Below are 18,919 nucleotides of genomic sequence, written 5' to 3'. Positions count from 1 at the left end.
ATATATTTAGGCTTCTGCCCACCCTACAAATAAAAATCAAAATGCCAACAACCTCCTACAAAGTCATCTACAACTCTGTCCCAAGCTACATTACCTAACTTGTTTCAAAATACAAACAAAACAGTTCTCTGCTTGTCTCTCAAAGACCTCCTGCTCTCTAGTTCCCTTGTTACCTCCTCCCATGCTCGCCTCTAGGACTTCTCCTGAGCCTCTTCCATTCTCTGGAGCTCCATACCTCGATCTGTCCTACTATTTCCTACTCGGTCCGCCTTTAGGCGATCCCTGAAAACCAATCACCTAATGCCTAATACACACAACCAGAAGACCTGGACAAAAAAAAAAAATTGCTTTCGGAGGGATCAGCCAATAATCGGATGGTTGGTACACAGCTTTCGAGAGCCGATCATGACAGTTCATGGGACAATATCCAAAGGGACAAGCACAATTTTTCTTGTACGATACCAGAACGGATGATTTTCATTTAATCAGTGCATTATTTGTCCAAAAGAAAAGTGACCAAAACCGTGCATGCTCGGAAATGAAAGAATACATTGCAATACAATATATTACATCACTTCAGAAGTTGTATTCCGTTCGCAAGAATATTTTCGTAACTTTTGTGACCTCTTCATTTTCGATAACAGACTAGCATGCAAAAACAACTGTCAGGGTTCTGTCCATGGCAGAAGTTCTGCCATTTCTGCCAGTACCCTGCATGGCCGTAGAAGCACACATCCGTCTCAGTTTGGTGCCAGATGGCCTTTATAAAGGAGGCTCATCACTTCCTCAAGTTGCTGGATGATCTTTAGCTCAACGTGGCTTGTTCCCGTTTCCAGTGATTGTGACCTGTGATTTCCGGATACTGGCTTCGCTTGCTCCTGGACCTGTCTACTCTGCTTTACCCCTGCTCTAACCTCGGCTTGGCTTACGGATACTCTCTCGCTCCTCTGTGTATGACCTCGGCTATCCCATTCGACTATGTCTGCTCTGATTCCCACGTGGTACCTGACCTTGGCTTGAACCGACTACCCAGTAAACATCTAAATACTAGCAGGGCTGGCATACCAAGCACAGGCGCCTCCTGTCTGCAGACCTATCTCTGTGCACCAGCTGTGCGCCTGAGCTGTGCTTCACCAACCAGCACTCCCACAGGTGCCCTGTGCAACTTTGGGCCTGACTCCTGCTGTCCCCACTCTCAGGGGAGTCTGGAACTTAGCCGCAAGGGAAGTCCACTCTCCATTGGCCTCCATCACCAGGTACGTGATAAAAACAAAAACAAATGATCATTCGTCCGATATTCTCATTATGTGTATGTATGTATGAGGCTTTAGGTAGGCCTATCCTGCCTTTAACGAATATACTGTACTTCTACTTTCTCCATCATCCCTAACAGTTATCACCTTTTTTATCCTTGACCCTTACTTTAAGATTATAAGCTCCAAGGAGCAGGGTCTTATGATCCCCATTGTAGAGAATTGTATTGTAATTGTACTTTCTCCCTCAATTTTGTAACATGCTGTGCAAACTGTTGGTGCTATATAAAAACATGATTTGGTCATTTCTTCTTGATAATCCTGAGAATCCCTGATTGTTATGCTCACTTCTCCACTGCATTTATGGAGGCAGACATGCTTGACACCCAGATTTCAAACATATCTTCCTCTTTATTACATGGGGGTTGGGAATTAATAATTTACACAAGATAAGAACATTTGTGTTTTCTTTTCAACTCACGGGAAGTGGTAAGCACACTGTATTTCTGGCAAGATCAACAGGTATTTTCTATACTTGCTGAAAATGTTCTTAAACTAAAAAAATAAAATAAATGCAGCCACCAAATCTAAGGACTGGTAAGCTGCTCTGTACTACATTTTTGTTTCTGGATTTAGATATACTTTAACCTATGTATCATCCCTCAAGATCCATTCTAGGTTATCTGCAATCCCTTGGAAAAAAAAAATCAGACACCCTGATAAAAGGATGATGATTTTCCATTGGGTTTCCTTAGAAGCACATGTAAATAAGCAGTTACGACTTATGGGCAAATCATGGTATAGTTAAAAACACACGCAGAGACCTTCACAACGTCAAGTTTAACATCTTGTTATTACTTTGTCGCATATAAAATTATCATGCAATTTCCAACATTGTTGCTATGTTACACTTATTACGCTTTGATCTTTACCCCTGGACTGCAGGTCAACTTCTTTCAGTGTACAATCTATATTTATTTGCAGTTGCCTATTCAGGCTCCTCAGTCTGGTCATCTCCTCTGGCTGAAAACATTAAACAAAAACAAGATAACATGAGTTAATAGGAAATTAAAGAAAAATCATTTAAAAAGGTAAATGTTAACACAAAGTCATCTGAATAGCATTTATGCACACAGGCACTAAACCTAAATTAACCACTTATCTACTGGGACATTAGTTTCATTTTTCGCACACGATAAAGCAGAACTACAATGCATCTGAGCCCCACAAACTAAAAACACTGATTCATTTTTAATATTCAAAGCAAACTCCTCCATTCATTCATGTCTCCATGCTTTATTTTGCGGAGAAATCATTTTGATATAGAGCCGAACATCCCCTCATTTTGCAATTTTTTTATGGCGCATGATATTTAACAATTTAATAAAATACATATTTTCAGGAATAAATACACTAAAATGGATTTTAGTGCAAACAAAACAATACTATACCCAATTTATGGTAACGTATATAAAATAATATGTTTCAAGAAGTAAATAGATTACATGTCAAGCCTTAAAATAGTGCATGGCTGTGGAATTGCAAAAAATGATGGTACCCAAAATCCTCCATAGGCGATGTTTTAAAAGCCTTTAGAGGTCATCAGTTTAGAGTTAACCGTGAATTATGACTCTCACTACAAACATTTGCGGCGATAACCCACGTGTGGCCTAACTGATGTTTACATACACCTGCTTGTCCCACACTGCGCTTTTTATATGGAGTGTGCGCAAGTATGACAGGGGTGTTTTAATTTTAATTTTTTTTTTATTATTTGTTTATTTCATACAATTCATTATTTCTTTTTTTTTTATTTTATTGCTATCACAGGCAGTCTAACAATTCCCCTATGTGATAGCATGAGCAGATGACAAGTCCTCTTTAAGGAGACATTGGGAGTATATTGGAGCCCCAAATGTTGGCAAACGTTAGCTCTGCTGTCCCCATTTACAACTTTTATGTCCTTTTCCATCTTTATAAGGTTCCATTACCTTGTTACACAGGATTTTGACAGTTCTTTACTGATCCCCATGGCTCCGTATCTAGCCTAGTCAGTGCTTCCATGTAAGAGCTAACAAACTCATTGACTATTTATACACTGACACTAATTTCAATTTAAAAAGTCACAGATGTGGGACATTAACCTCTAATTGGCATTTTAACTTGTGTGTGTCACCTTGTGTGTCTGTAACAAGGCCAAACATTCCAGGGTATGTAAACTTTTGATCATGGCCATTTGGGTGATTTCTGTTATTATGATTTAAAAAGGAGCCAAACAACTATTTGATAATAAATGGCTTCATATGATCATCATCCTTTAATAAAAGAGCATTTTTTTTGCCATGATCAGTCGTATTTTCAATATCAATGCCAAAATGTTCACAATTTCTGCCAGGGTATGCAAACTTTTTAGCACAATGTATGTTTAAGCTTTAGGGCACGTGCACACTGAGCTTAGAAAAAAAAAAGCCACTTTTTTGGGTGCTGAGCATTTTTTTCCCCCTTTTTTTCAGCATGTAAAAGCACCTCTATGTAAGCCTGTATCCAAGAACAGGTATATTAGAAGAGGAGAGCTTACAAGATGAAAAAGGGAGCTGGATTTTTCTCAAAGGAGCTTTGAGAACTCAAATTTCTAACAGTGTACGTGGTTTCCATTCCATAAAGTCCACTCATTCCAAAAGAAAAAGGTAAAAGCAAACAAGGTCTTTTGAACGAAATCCCCTCCTAGGCACTAACCCCCCAAACTAGGCAAGGCTTCAATTTTTCTACCAGGCCATAAACCTCAAAGGCAGTGGGTACAATCCCAGCGTCCTGTAATGTACTCCAAAATAGGATTTTACAGGTAAACTAAAAAAAACCTTTATTCTGGTGGGCCTATTGGTAGTGTTAAGTTGTCCACCCCTTAGTTTTATTAATTTTATTTTTAGACTTGTGGTATCAAACCCAAAAGCAAACATTTATTATACTCCAGTTTACCAATTCGTAGATGTTATGGTTGCATTCATTTGCTTTTTTGGGCTCTTTCTTCTATTTTCAGATGGTGATACAACCAGTAAGTCTGTTTTTACAAAAAACAACTAACAGAATGTACCAATTACAGAGATGAGATAAACCATTTAACACTAGCAGGAGCGCTTACAAAGATCAACTTTATTTATGTAAATCCCATTATCCCAAAAAGGTAAACAAACGGTTTGCTGCTACTGCTTATAAAGTGTGAGCTGGAGTTTTTATTCAATTTATTTGTTTATTTAAATCTACATCCAACATTCCCCTGCCCCCAGACTGACAATGATGCTGTCTAAAGGCGTCCCTGTGCTCCGTCATCCAGAGTAGGGGCACTCTAATACAGGAGGTGGTTACTGGCCAGAACACCAGGTGAAAATAGAGAGAAAAGAACGGATATAGCCACCACATTTAATGATTGGTAATTTGCAATATATTAAATTGTTGGTTTTGGGTTTAACATTGCTTTAATTCATAAAAGGTTACATAACCATTTCTAGATAAAATGTATCCATAGTAACTTAGAAAAAGTGGGTTTAATAAAAATAAAAGTGTTCTGGGTGCGCATGCGCGAGGTTGCCGGAACAAACATCTCCGCTTTAGGCTCCACAGCATAGGGGGATAAGAAGACTCTTGGCCCGATCCAGCACCACGTCTTCATAGCAACCTCTCCGGCACCCGCAAGGATAGTCCGGGGGGGCCACCAAACACCAGACGCTGCTGAAACATATTAAGGAGGCCCTGGCATCAGCCAAGATGGCGACCGCTCCTACACCTGACAAAGACACAGCCAAAAATAGGGCCCGGTGTTCAAATCTACATATTCGGGGCCTCCCTGAGTCTATCATGGACGTCCTTTCCACAGTCACAGCCCTGTTTCAAGAGATGGCCCTAGCTATCCCAACTGAATGTCTTGATCTAGACTGAGTCCATTGGGCTCTGGTCCCCTGCCGCCCGGACGGCCCACCATGCGATATCATCACCAAGTTCCATTATTTTCGCATGAAGGAGCAGCTCCTACAAGCAGCCTGCGCCGCTGGGTCCTTAACCAATCAGGGCAATAGCTACCAGTTATTTCAGGATCTATTCCCAGCCACGATTGCTAAGCGTAGAGCCATGAAACCCGATGTCCAGGTCCTCCAGGTATAGCCTACAGATGGTTTGTTTCTCTTTCCAATCCCGGGACTACTCCTGTAGATCTCCTAATGATCTTCTGGATACGTTGCGGCATCTCCAACTTCATCCTCACGTCACTACTCCAGATGGCTCCCGTCGACGGTCGGTGTCCTGCTCTCCAAGCCAAATGTAGAGGGGTCCTTATACCCTTCCATCGCACGGCCCCTTTTACATTAAATATTATGATCAGAGACCATGAAAGTCGGTACCTTATCCTGTCGCGGATCCTCCTCGATTCAGCAGTTACCATTATAACCAATTATGCCCCCAGTCAGGGCCAGCTTCCGTTCCTCTCCCACCTACTGACTCATCGACTGCCATACACGTGGCACTTTTTTGTTTGCCGCCTCTGCCGCTGTCCTCTAGACTCTCCTTCCAGCAACTTCTGCACCGCCACTCCTTGGTTGACTCGCGGAGGGAACTTAATCCTGTGAAACACCGATATACCTTTTATTTGCACCCACACAAAATGTTTTCGTGTCTTGATCATATTCTCACATCTGTCGGTTTCTCTTCACGACTCCTCGCCTCTGATATCCTCCCTATTCCGACCATTGTGCTGTCATCACGTCCATCTCGTCCCTCGCTCCCTTGGCAGCTGATGCCTCTTGGATTCTCAATAATAACCTATTATCTCATTCCTCCCACAACCTGGACATAGCGATAGCTCTTAAGGAGCACTTGTCAACGAACTCCACTCTGGATATTTCTCCCCTCCTTTTATGGGAGGCCCACAAACCAGTGCTTAGAGGGTTCTGTATTAGCAAATCATCTTTCCTAAATAAAGAAAAACGTCAACCGCGTTCCCATCTTGAGGCAATTTATACTCACTCTGATCAGGCATTCCAAGCCACCCCATCACTCAGCAATCCTAAGACCTTGGAGCAGTCCTGTTTGGAACTAAACCTCTTTCTCACAGACATAGCGGAACTCTCTCTCCGTAGATCACGACATAAGTACTATACTAAAGCAAACAAACCTGACACGTTCCTCGCCCTCTCGCTCGTAGACTAGATCACGCCACTAAATCGATTCGCTTACGTGTGTCCCAGGGTGGTTTCACTAGCAATCCAGTACGCATATTACAAGTTTTCCACAAAAACTTGTCTCAGCTGTACTCCCCAATGGAATCCTTTGACCAGTCTCGTGCTGAAACCCTCTTGGCTCATCTTACTTTCCCGAAGCTGTCAGGCCAACAACTGGAAATCCTAGAGAAGCCAAGCACACCTGCTGAAACCCTGATTGCCATCAAGGTTCTGAAGATATCTTGACTTCATTCTACGTCATTGGGGTTTTGGGACTCATTTCTTGTCATGGATCTCCTCCTTGTACTGTGAGCCATCTGCTTGCGTTAGATATTTGGGACACAAGTTGGCCTCGTTTCCAATCCTGCAAGGCACCCGCCAAGGCTGCCCGCTCTCACCGTTGCTCTTCGCCCTAGCCATCGAACCTTTTGCCCTCTTGATCAGAGCCGACCCAGATATCTGTGGACTTGAGCTAGGAGGTTCTCACCATAAGCACTGCCTCTTTACTGACGACGTGCTCCTCTTTCTCACGTCCCCGCTGACTTCTACTCCAACCTTACTCCGACTTCTTCAGAACTTCGGCCACATATCTGGTCTTCACGCTAACCCTCAAAAGTTGATAGCACTGAAGATCTCCCTACCTCCTCAAGAACTGGCCCATCTGCAGCAGGTACTCCCGTTTACCTGGTCCCAACAATCCATTTCCTACCTAGGTGTTAAATTGACTGCTGGCCCATCAAAACTTTATTAGGCCAAATACCTACCTATGCTAACCAATCTTACTAGGCTCATGACCAAATGGTCCCCCCTCAGGCTGGCCTGGATGGGCAGGATCACTGTAGTGAATGTCCATTCTCCCTAAAATACTATACTTATTCAGAGTCCTACCCATTCCAGTGCCAGCACATTTCCTCCGCATTTTGCAGTGACAAGCCTACGTATATATCTGGGGTTCCGCCCGCGTATACCTCTGTCAGGACGCGGGTGTTCTGTGGCATCGCGTCGGGCGGCGCATGCGCAGAACACCAGCACTTACCACCAGGCAAGCGATAGGACCTGGGCACGCACGGCGGCGGCGATGTTCACGCATGCACACTCACGATCGCGCGCCTGGCACCAACGACAGCGCGAGGCGGGCTATTTAAATCTGGAATCAGGTATGTCAGATTACCGTTTGGTCTCATTACCTTGTTCCTGATCCTGTGTTCCTGTGTATCTGTTGCTGACCTCTGCTTGTTCCTGATTAACCCCTGTCTTGCCTGACTACTCTTTTGCTTGACCCCTGGTACTGCGCTGCCCGCATCCTGTTGAACCTGGCTTGTGACCTGACCATCCTTCTGCTCGCTCCTTCTGTACCTCGCTGCTCGCACGATACAGACCCGGCCTGTCTGACCACGCATACCTCACCCGACCATCCATCCATCCCGCTCGGATCATACCAGTAGGTCTGTCTGCCTCTTCCAATCAGATTCCGTCCCTGCACTCCCCTGCCAGTACTCTCTACCACCGCCGGACGCACTCGGGGGTCGCGACCTGGTTGCAGTCTGCACCAAGTCCATCCCCACCATCAGGGGCCCTGGTGAACAGCAGGCTGGGACTTAGACCCCGCGCCCTGAGGAAATCCGTGCAGTGGGCTGCTAGAGACTCTGCCAGGCGGCACCTAACAACCTCACTCTACCATACATAGATCTAAGCTTATGGGAGGCCTAGGTCTCCCAGATTTTACCAAGTATTACCAAGCTATACATCTTGCACAACTGCCAAATTACCATGCGATGTGCGAAATCCCTCAATGGGTCACCCTTGAATCTGCCGATGGTGACTCACTCTCAGTCGCTAACCTTCTATGGATTAGACCTCCAGACCGTCGGGACGCTTTGTAATCCAATTACGTCTAAAATCCCACAATTCCCTTCAGTCGCCGCTTAACCCTGTACTCTCGTACCTTTGGAATCCAGCCTGGTCCTCTCCACACTCCTTCACACACTGGTCCTCGGCTAATCTGCTTTGCGCCCATCGCTTTCTGACCCATAGGGGTTTCAAATCCTTCCCTCTGTGAGTCACACTCTATTCAGGCGTCAAAGGTTTTTAGATATCTCCAGTTGCAGCACTTTTACACCCCGCTTGCTATTCAATCTCATTCAGCCCATACCCTAACCCTTTTCGCTTGCTCTTGCTACAAGGACCCCCATAGACGTGGTCTTATCTCTGCACTCTATAACCTCCTTTCTACTCCTGAGTCTCTGCTAAACCCTACATATGTCGCTAAGTGGGAGAAAGATCTTGAGCCCTATGGATTGGGATCGCATTTGGTTGGCTACCAAATCCTGCTCACAGAATGTGGTAGCTGCGGAGACTAAATTACAAAGTATTCACCCAATGGTACTTAGGGGTATATTTAGCAATCCTCACCGGAACTAAGTATCCTCCTGGTTGTTTTCGGGGCTGTGCGATGGTAGGAACATACTTTCATATATGGTGGTCTTGCCGGTTGCCCAAGCTTTTTGGGCCAAAGTCTTTCGTATGCTGTCCTTGCTTTTTGCAAAGCCATTACTACCGGATCTGACCATAGCCTTGTTAAATCTTCAAACCCCTAATTCAAACTGCTCTTGCAAATCACTATGGCAGCCAAATTATGGCCAAATCATAGAAGTCCCTGTCTCTGTGTATATTAGCAGTTAAGAACAAGGCAACACAGGCAACGATTCATGCCAAAGTGGAAGCAACCATTGGGGACTCTGTCCCCAAGTTTCTGAAGATTTGGACCCCATGGGTGGAACGTTTTCTCCCACTGAATTTTGATGATTCGCAGCTCCTCCCTTAACATTCCCTGGCCACATCGTATGGTGGTTCTGTGGGCTAATCCATACATTAGCTAGATCCTGAGATTACCTTTTCTCTTCTGGAAGTCGCACATCCCCCCCTCCCCTCCCGATTCCCCCTCTTGGTCTCCTCTTTTCTCCCCTTCCTCTATTCTACCTGTACCTGCCTTTGCTTTCTATTTCCTTTGTCTTACATGGAACCTATGTTGGGAGCAGCTTTCCATATTTAGCTCATAACATTGTTTTATTTCCCCTCGCATTGTATTATACCCTATTGTTTCCTTATGGTTCCCAGATGCATGTTTTTGTGTGACATTCTCCTTCTTGCCTTGGGGCAACTCATGCCCCCTTTTTTTCCTGTACATACATTTGAATGTCCTGCATTTGTTACTGAACTAAAAAGTTTGAACATGAAAAATAAAGGGTTCTAGATATAGAAGCTGTTTTACCCTGCTTTGGGCCTTTCCTGAAGCAGAATGAGGAAACCTGAATTTCAGCAGTCAAATTCAGGTAACACCTGACAGCACGAACCACAGCAAAGGTATTAGGAGCCTTGTCCCCTGGTGTCTCAGGTTTAGGACAGAAGGATGGCAATACAATGACTGTCTAAGAGAAAAACGAAGAAACCTCTTTCAGGTAAAAATGATGGTTGAAGTCATAAAACCACACCATCAAAATGGAGAATAGAGAATGGTTCCGTACTGAAAAGTGCAGCCAATTCTGAAACTCTCCGTGCCAAAGTAATGGGAACTATAAAAATAACCTTCTGAGTTAGAGGAACCAAAGAATAATCCCAGAGGAGTTTAAACTGAGATTTTAGCAATATAAAAAGTACCAAGCTGAGGACCCATGCAGTCAACAGGTCTTTAACTGGTAGAATATACAAATCTATAAAAAAGTGTCAGCGCTCAATGATAGAAAATAGCTGCTAGCAAAAAGTGTTCACACACAAATGACAAAATATTAAATAGTCAACAACACCGTTCAGAAAAAAATGAAAATATATAAACAGTCCAATAATTTCAAATATTTAAAGCGGAGCTCCACCCAAAAGGGGAAAAAACCTTTTTGGGGCCACAAAAATAAAAAATCCTCTCTCATGTTGCATCTGGGGGGCATGAGGGTAACAAAAGTAGAGTACCAGCAGGACACTCTAGAGCACCTACTAATCCATGTCACAGGACATCCTAGGGGTTCCAATCTTCACCCATCATTGTGGGCAATGCCACTGGGGCCCTCGGGGACTCCACTTCCCCACTGGAGATCACTGCCCTGGACCTGCATAGTATCTACTGGTTTGCAAGGCAGTATATATGAATGTGCAGATCCAGTTCCACAGGTTCCAGGGCCAAGTGACAATGTTACAGGCCATCCCCACGTGAGTGGGTTTGGGTACCATTCCTCAGAGTATAGAAAAGATGTAGGAAAATGGATTAAGAAAAAGCTAGTCCTCTAATTCTAAACAGATCCGTGATACAAATGCCTGATGCTAAAAATCCCAGGAGACACAAACAGCTCTGGTGAAATAGGCTCTTATGGGAAAGGGATGAACCTTTTTTTCTTAAGGGTGTAGACCCTAGAAATGGGTTGTATGATCCACCTGGCAATTGTGGAGTGGGTGGTAGGGTATTCTCTACAAGATGCCCACAGACATTACAAATGGGGGCTCAATCTTACAAACAGAAGCTGTAGCTTTCACGTAGGGCAACTTTCTTGTCATGTTTTGGAGGCAGGACAGAAAGGAAGAACAAACATCCGCAATGAGGTGGAATGGGGAGACTACCTTATGCAAAGAATAAGATTAATCTGAAGGTAGCTGCATACAGCACATCCCACTCCAATGATTTAAAGAAGTCTGTGCCCTGTACTATACACTCAAAAAATATATATTTTTTCCATTTTGCATTGACATATGCTTTAACTTAATGCACACCTGGATTTTGCAGCTTCTAATAAAGAAATCCCAATACTGCATATGTATTTTAGGTAAATAGTCAGGAATCTTACTCTTTTTTTATTCTAAGTCTGGTATCAATTCTCTCCAATTGGCCTCACATTTCTTACCAATATTAAGCTTGCCATTTCCTCGATGAAAGAAGTACTTCTAAATGTGCGAGCTTTATATCCGGTTTGTCCTATTCTACAACTTGAGAATATTTGGCACAACTGCTATGGGCCTATATGTCACAGGCAAGAAAGAACTGCTTAAAACTAAATATCTAGGCGTTCCTAGGTTTTTGGTGTCTTTGCACTTTTACCAGTTTAATGTGGTTGTCAGTTTTAGAATATAAGAATTACCCTTTGGAAAGCCTAGGGTTGTTTACAATTTTTCTCATTTTTCTGCCCTTCTATGCATGCGTTGTTAAAATGTTATAGGTTTTGATATGTGAATGCCTTAACTATAATTTGTAGGGGCCAAACAGTCAAAATAAAGCAAGTAATATTTTAATAAAACTGCTAAATTTTTTATTCCATGTAAAGGCTTCACTTTCAAATGAAAAGAGAATACTTCCCTGGAATAATAAAGTAAGGGCTGACAAAAGAGATACATAATTTATCAATGGAAATCAGCTTTTGTATGCCTCCAAATAGTACATTATTCTAGTCTGACTTACAGTTGGAATTGCTGTGGTGCAGCTCACTCTTCTGAGGCGTCTTTGCATCAGATCGTGCTCCATTCCATTCACTTCTGCCTTCAGCAACTCTAGCCCTTCTTTTTCATGTTTCAGTTCTTTTGCAAGTCTTTCCATTCTTGCCCGCTGGTGCAACAATAAGGCTTTGAACAACAACATATGTTTTTTAAAAGCCGGAATGGTTGTCCACATTTTACAGTATTTTGTTCAAAACTGTAATTAACAATTTATTTGAAAAACAGTATCCAGCACATAGATCCAGAATTGGTTTCTGTGTTACTATCTAAATACAAAAACAGGTAAAAGCCTCTTCTTTGAAATAGCATCCTAAAAGACAGACAATCTCAAGTTAAAAAAAAAATTACACAGGTGTGTACTGCACTACCTACCAAAGATTGACCTTGCTTGTAGTATAAGATTCACTTTTATGCAAGCCAGGTGGAAAATATAGACCTCCTGCTTAAACCAAAATTTGATTCACTCCCCTAAGCCAACGTTATTAGCTTCCTGTAATACTAAAACTTATCTGGCACCCCTTTGTAAATGGCAGTTACAGTGGATATAAAAAGTCTACACACCACTGTTTCTGTAATGTAAAAAAATTAGACAAAGAAATAATTTCAGAACTTTTTCCACCTTTATTGTGACCTATAAAGTGTACAACTCAACTGAAAAACAAACCGAAATCTTTTAGGCTGGGGGAGTGAACATAAAAAAAGCTAAAATAATGTGGGTGCAGAGTGTGCACACCCTCTTATAACTGGGGATGTAGCTGTGTTCAGAATTAAGCAATCACATTCAAAATCATGTTTAAATGGCAGGGGTGTACTGACTCCTATTTTAGTTTAGCTTTTCTAGTAGGTCTTTCCTGACATTTTCTTAGCCGCATCCTACAGCAAAAGCCATAGTCAGCAGAGAGCTTCCAAAGAATCAGAGGGATCTCATTGTAAAAAAAGCTATCAGTCAGGAGAAGGGTACAAAAGAATGTCCAAGGCATTAGATATACCATGGAACACTGGGAAGACAGGCATCATCAAGTGGAGAAAATATGGTATAACAGTAACATTACCAAGAACTGGACGTCCCTCCAAAACTGAGGAAGACGAGAAAAAAAGATGGCCTGGTAGGCTTCTAAGAAGTCTACATCAACATTAAAGGAACTGCAGGAATATCAGGCCGTGTGGTACATGTGACAACAATCTACTGTATTCTTCATATGTCTGGGCTATGGTGTAGAGTGGCAAGACGGAAGCCTTTTCTTACAAGGAAAAACATCCAAGCCTGGCTAAATTTAGCAAAAACACATTTGAAGTCTCCCAAAAGCATGTGGGAAAATGTGTTCTGGTGTGATGAAACCAAGGTTGAACTTTTTGGCCATAATTCCAAAAGATAGGTTTGGCGCAAAACCAATACTGCACATCACCAAAAGAACACTATACCCACAGTGATGCATGGTGGTGGCAGCATCATGGTTTGTGGCTGTTTTTCTTCACCTGGGACTGGGGCTTTAGTCATGGTAGAGGGCATTATGAACAGTACAAATACCAGTCAACATTGGCAAAAATCATTCAGGCTTCAGCTAGAAAGCTGAACATGAAGAGGAACTTCATCTTTCAGCATGACAACGACCCAAAGCATACATCCAAATCAACAAAGGAATGGAGTCACCCGAAGAAGATTAAAGTTTTGGAATGGTCCAGCCAGAGCCCAGACCTGAATCCTATTGAAAATCTGTGGGGTGATCTGAAGAGGGCTGTGCACAGGAGATGCCCTCGCAATCTAACAGATTTGGTGTGTTTTTGCAAGGAAGAGTGGGCAAATATTGCCAAGTCAAGATGTGCCATGCTGATAGACGCATACCAAAAAAGACTGAGAGCTGGAAAAAAATCAAAAGGCGCTTCAACAAAGTATTAGTTTAAGGGTGTGCACACGTATGCAACCATATTATTTTAGTTTTTTATTTTTACTTTCCTCCACCTAAAAGATTTCAGTTTGTTGTTCAACTTAGTTGTACAGTTTAAAGATTGCATTAAAAGGTGGAAAAAGTTCTGAAATGATTTGTCTAATTTTTTTACAGCACAGAAACAGGGGTTTGTAGACTTTTTATATCCACTGTTGGTGCAAGGCATACATTGTGGGATGGAAGTAGAAAGCATGAATCTTTCCCACCACCAAGAAGTAAAGAACAGGCAGTACTAGAGGGAAAATGTGAAGGAAAGTATGTTTTAACAATTGACGATAGTAGCTGACTGAACTTTTGGAATTGTAGATTCCAGCAGGAATGCAATTTCAGTATTCTATCTAACTCCCCCCCTTTGACCCCAACTGCTACTCAAAGGGTCAATGAACCCTACCAGACGTTACCCTGAAAGTATGTATGACTGCCTGGATATTTTGCCAAGAGCAATGCCAGAGAATTCAATGGGAAATGTTCCTTCAGAAATGACTTCAGTCAAACATTCATGCTCACAGCAGGACCCTGGCTCATGAGGTTTACAAAGCCTTCTGAGCAGCAGGTGGGGTGCAGATCTAACTGTACTTAGCTCAGCTAGATGCATGGAAAGTTTGGCTGCCTTCTCTAAAAGTCAGCTGCAAGAACTTTTCACTGTATTTGACAGCAAGGTCGGTATATTGAACCTGAAGAAAAAAAAGTGAAAGTGAAAAAAAGGCTTTGATTAAAGCAACCAAATTAGTTGATCTTTTTACTATGAGTGTCACTTTTGAACTACTTTTTATAAAGCCCCTGCTCAAGATGAAAGGGGACACTACCAAAACTTCCAATGAAGTCTGAGACAGGTTAAAATCTAAATTAAAGTGGTTGTAAACTCTTACATGTACCCAGTGTAGTGACTTTTCTCAGGTGATACAAAGAGGAAACAAAGCCTTCTACATAAGTTGTCCCTGATTATCTACAGCCTTCTCTTTTTTACATTCGTACAAAGTGCTAAAGTTATAAAGATTGTCTGAGAGTTCAGAAAAAGGGGGTGGGGAGCTAAATTAAACATAGTGCTTAGCGAGAGCTCTGAAACCTGATTGGAGGGAAGGGACACACCCCTCTCCACACAGCTCATAGAAACAGAGCTGAGGCTATCAGTCAGCTGGAACTCCCTCCCCTGTCAACATTTTTCTCTCATGTCAGGAAAACTTGTCAGAAGTGATTCATGCTGACAGCAGAGGAACAAAGCAGCATACAGAAATTAAACTTCATGATCGAGAGAAGTACACACTATAGAGGGATATGCTTTGTTTATATTTCAAGACTGAGGTTTACAACCACTTTAAGTCTCATTTGCAACAGTCCATTTGTTTGTTTAATTTTAGATCCAGTAAAAAAAAATAACATAACTGAAAATGATAGATTATAAACATAGCAGGAAGAAGAGATTCCTGTTAAAACAACTGCAACACTTTGAAATAATGAAATCTATTTCCCCTTACAAAATAGAAAGAGAAATACAAATAGAAGACAAAGGCATTAAACAGAACCCCCCCCCCCCCCCCCCACCTCCAAAAGAAAAAAAAAAACAAAAAAACAAAAAAAAAAAAAACAGGTTGCATTCCTTTTATAAACTGTGTTTAGTTTTCAGCTGCAATGACTGCCATCAAAGTACTACTAGATAGATGTCTGTGAGTCTCCGACAATCTGATTAAAACTATTTTAGCATCTCGAGAGAAGCTCTTGTTTGAAACTTGCTCGTGCTCATACAAATCTCTCTCTTCAAGCATCAGAGCTGCTGTCCAATATTCATCACAACACAAACAAATCTAGGTCTTTAGCAATACAATCAAAATACATACCTGTTATATCCACACGGATCTCTTTAGCACAAATGTCATTCATATTTATTTTGATTCTGCATACATGATAATGCATTAGTAGCATAATCCCACATGGATTATGGATTAAGGAAAGCACATACTTCTGACTCATTGGAAACATTACACAGCATAGACACACCACACAAGCACTATAGAAACATAACAAGTAGAGCTGCTTGTTGTGTCAAAAAGAATCTGAACTCTTAGATCAATGTGTATGACATTTTCAGAACTGAAATAGATTGTAGAAATGTTCTCCAGTGGCACAGTGATGTACATTTTGGGCCATTTGAGGAGTATAGATTGTAAAATGGCAATGGTGAAGTAAGCATATTTAACCATTTTCCATGCTTATGGTCTACCTCCATGAACCTATCTACTGGTATCAGTGGTTTTATATTATTATTGATAATGCTCATAAGATAAGACTTTATTAATAGTCATTTTCTCCATTCATGTTGCTCAGGTAAATAAGAAAATGGAAAAATGACTAGTTACTATGGACAATACAAAATACTTCTTGTAGGCAGTTGCCATAATTTGGTTTTACATTAAAAACAAGTAAAAGAACCAATTGACAGTATGGAGGCCTGCAGATCAAATCAATAGTACAGCCCTTCCAGAAAATCATGCATGGGTAGAAGGAAAACAGCGGTGCTCCTCTAGGTCTTTAGGGAATAAAAAACCCCCAAAAAACACAACAGTACCTTGGGTATATGCGTAGTCATCTGATCCAGAACTGGAACTTCGATGGTATTTGTGAACTCCCTTTTCAATTCCTGATGATGGCATCAATGAAATTGGCTGTATAGGTTCTGGAGCACCAGGATGCTGCTCTTGGTCCACAATATTTAGCAGATTTTCAGTAGGCGCCCGTGCAACAGTAATTTTGAAAACAGTTGGGTTAGATGGAGACATCAGTACACGAGGAGAAGGTGTGGGAGAGCCACAGGTGGTCGGTGGTTGTGAATAGGTTATATATAAGGGATTAACACCATATGGAGTCTTTGGCTGGCCTTGTATTGCCCTTGAAGGTGAACCTGGCCGTGCACTTGAGGCATATGGAGAATGCGTACTCCGCTGGGGGGGTTGATTACTTATTGGTGAAGGACTTCTATTCATTGCATTTCCTGGTCTTTGTTGTGATTCAACTGTAATTTCTATTTTGTTCATCCCAGGAGCCTTGTTCATGCCAGTTCCATAAGGAAGATAAGATACAGAATGGCCACTTTGCTTTGGATAGGGAGGTGGAGCTTGCGAATAGGGATGAGGAGAAACTGTTGGACTAGGGGGCATAAACACATGTGAAGTCTGGTGACTTAGCTGATTAGGCTGTACTTGATGCTGTGGAGAGCTATAAGGAGATGTGCACTGTGACGTAGGAGGGGAACGAAAAGCAGACTGTGGAATTTGAGGCTGCTTAGGTGAATACTGTGCAGGTTGGTAACTTTGAGGAAACACTGGAAGAGGGCAAGGACTATAGTTTGGGAGAGGAACTGGAGAGGACTGGGGCCATGGTGTGTTTTGTGGAGTTTGTCTTCCTGGAGAATTTTGCGAAGACTGTCTAATGTAAATAGAACTTGGAGACCCATAAGGATTGCTTTGCACTTGAGGAAGAATCTGTAAAGCTCTGGGCACATTGTGAGCAGAGGGTATATTTTGTGATACTGTTACAGTTATAGGATTTGCACTGTAGCGAGGTATGTGCATATAATTTGGCAGGGAAGCTTGCATAGCTGACGTATTGACACTTTGCTGCTGAATAGGCTGTGGGGGTGGAGTTGGCGAGTTTCGGTCATTCAAGAAAAATGGATTGTAATTTTGTGGCACAATTGCTGGGGCAGAATGAGGCTCTTGAACCAAACATATAAGCTTGCCAGAAGCGCGCTGAGGATCAATGTGCCCATCACTTGAGCTATGAACCAGTGGTCGACCATTCATTTGTGTTACATCACCATGGAAATTGGTGCCTGGGTGAATACCAAGATTGATGTGCAAAAGATTGTTTGTTCTAGTGTCTTCTGGATTGTGCCCCTCCATATAAAGGTATTTACAGCTCTCTTGTGTCAGGGCGTGGCAGCAGGCATCAATGTTGCTGTTATTCTTCATTAAAAAAAGAAAATAGGAATTAGAAAAAAAAACTCCAATAAAAAAAAAAAAAAAATGTCAAGCAAGTATATGTACATTTTGTGCCAATTAGAGGACTTCTGTAATAGGTGAAAAAAGGCCGCCATTAGTGACTCTCTCAAAATGCTAATTGCCTAGCAGGGTTTGGCTTCAATATTTTATGAAGCAGAAACCTGCAACATGCATGCACACACCAAAAGTCATACCACCTAATCTACATGATTGTTCTTGGTGGGTGACTGGGAAAGTACCAAAGCCAATATCAACATGGCAGCCAGAGATATAGTAAATTTCAAAACAACATGACGTTCTCAAGTTGCCTTTTCATAAAAGTTTAAATTAAGCTGCATCCATGCCTGCCAAAAGAAGAATTGCCTTATCAGGACATTGTATTCTGACAGCGGCTGCAGCCCCTAATCCTTAAAAAAAAAAAAAACAACTTTCCAATGTGTCCTTTCAGTGTCTATTAACCCTCTCGCTGCCACCGACATAAGGGACTCAGGTATACAAAACTGCTTGCAGCTGAACAGGTCAGCATCCCTTATGGCCATGTCAGTTTCAGCTGCAGTTTGTGTCCTCTCCTCTCTGCTGCAATCTGTCACCTTCTCCAATCCCTCCCTCCTCCCCCCCCCCCCACCCCCTTGCCCTCATTGTTAGCTTCTGCCTCTTTCACCTGTCACTATCCTCACCACTATGTCTGCCAACTGGACCAGATCCAAGTATGTTTGGATATGGAGGTACACATGGCCACATCTCCTACTTTCCCACAATGCAGTTGCCAATGCTTATGCATTGTCACATGGGGGGGTCCGTATCTCTGTGTAAGCTCTAACACAGCAGAGAAGCACTCTTCTTACCTTTCCTGCTTTAACTGCTTCCAGTCTGCCCTGTAGCAGGACTGCAAAAAATGACGTATATATACACAATGATTTTGCATTTCCGGGTAGATGGTGCGTGTGAGTCATGTGCGCGCCCTACCCATGTCGCCATTCGTGGCCTCGGCTGTCAATCACCGGGTCCCGGCTGGGGATTGCCGAGTATCTTGCATCTCTGGGGGG

The 18,919-nt window shown here is 42.3% G+C and overlaps 1 protein-coding gene across 2 annotated transcripts in view; it reads right to left on the bottom strand.

The window, feature by feature from the left end:
* TAB3 (TGF-beta activated kinase 1 (MAP3K7) binding protein 3) overlaps positions 1 to 18,919 on the bottom strand; it is an 83,249-nt gene that overhangs the window by 19,219 nt on the left and 45,111 nt on the right. For both annotated transcript variants that reach the window (XM_089653006.1, XM_089653007.1), the window contains exons 3-5: positions 16,442 to 17,837; positions 11,898 to 12,058; positions 2,186 to 2,276 (exon numbers count right to left, since the gene is read on the bottom strand). In XM_089653006.1, coding sequence (XP_089509132.1) covers positions 2,186 to 2,276; positions 11,898 to 12,058; positions 16,442 to 17,837 — 1,648 coding nt within the window. The remainder of the gene's footprint in view (positions 1 to 2,185; positions 2,277 to 11,897; positions 12,059 to 16,441; positions 17,838 to 18,919) is intronic.

This window comes from Staurois parvus, unplaced genomic scaffold (genome assembly GCF_062004578.1).
Source record: "Staurois parvus isolate SC_StPar_1 unplaced genomic scaffold, SC_StPar_1.0 ptg000696l, whole genome shotgun sequence".
NCBI classification, from domain to species: domain Eukaryota; kingdom Metazoa; phylum Chordata; class Amphibia; order Anura; family Ranidae; genus Staurois; species Staurois parvus.
This window is presented reverse-complemented; position numbering and strand designations above follow the sequence as displayed.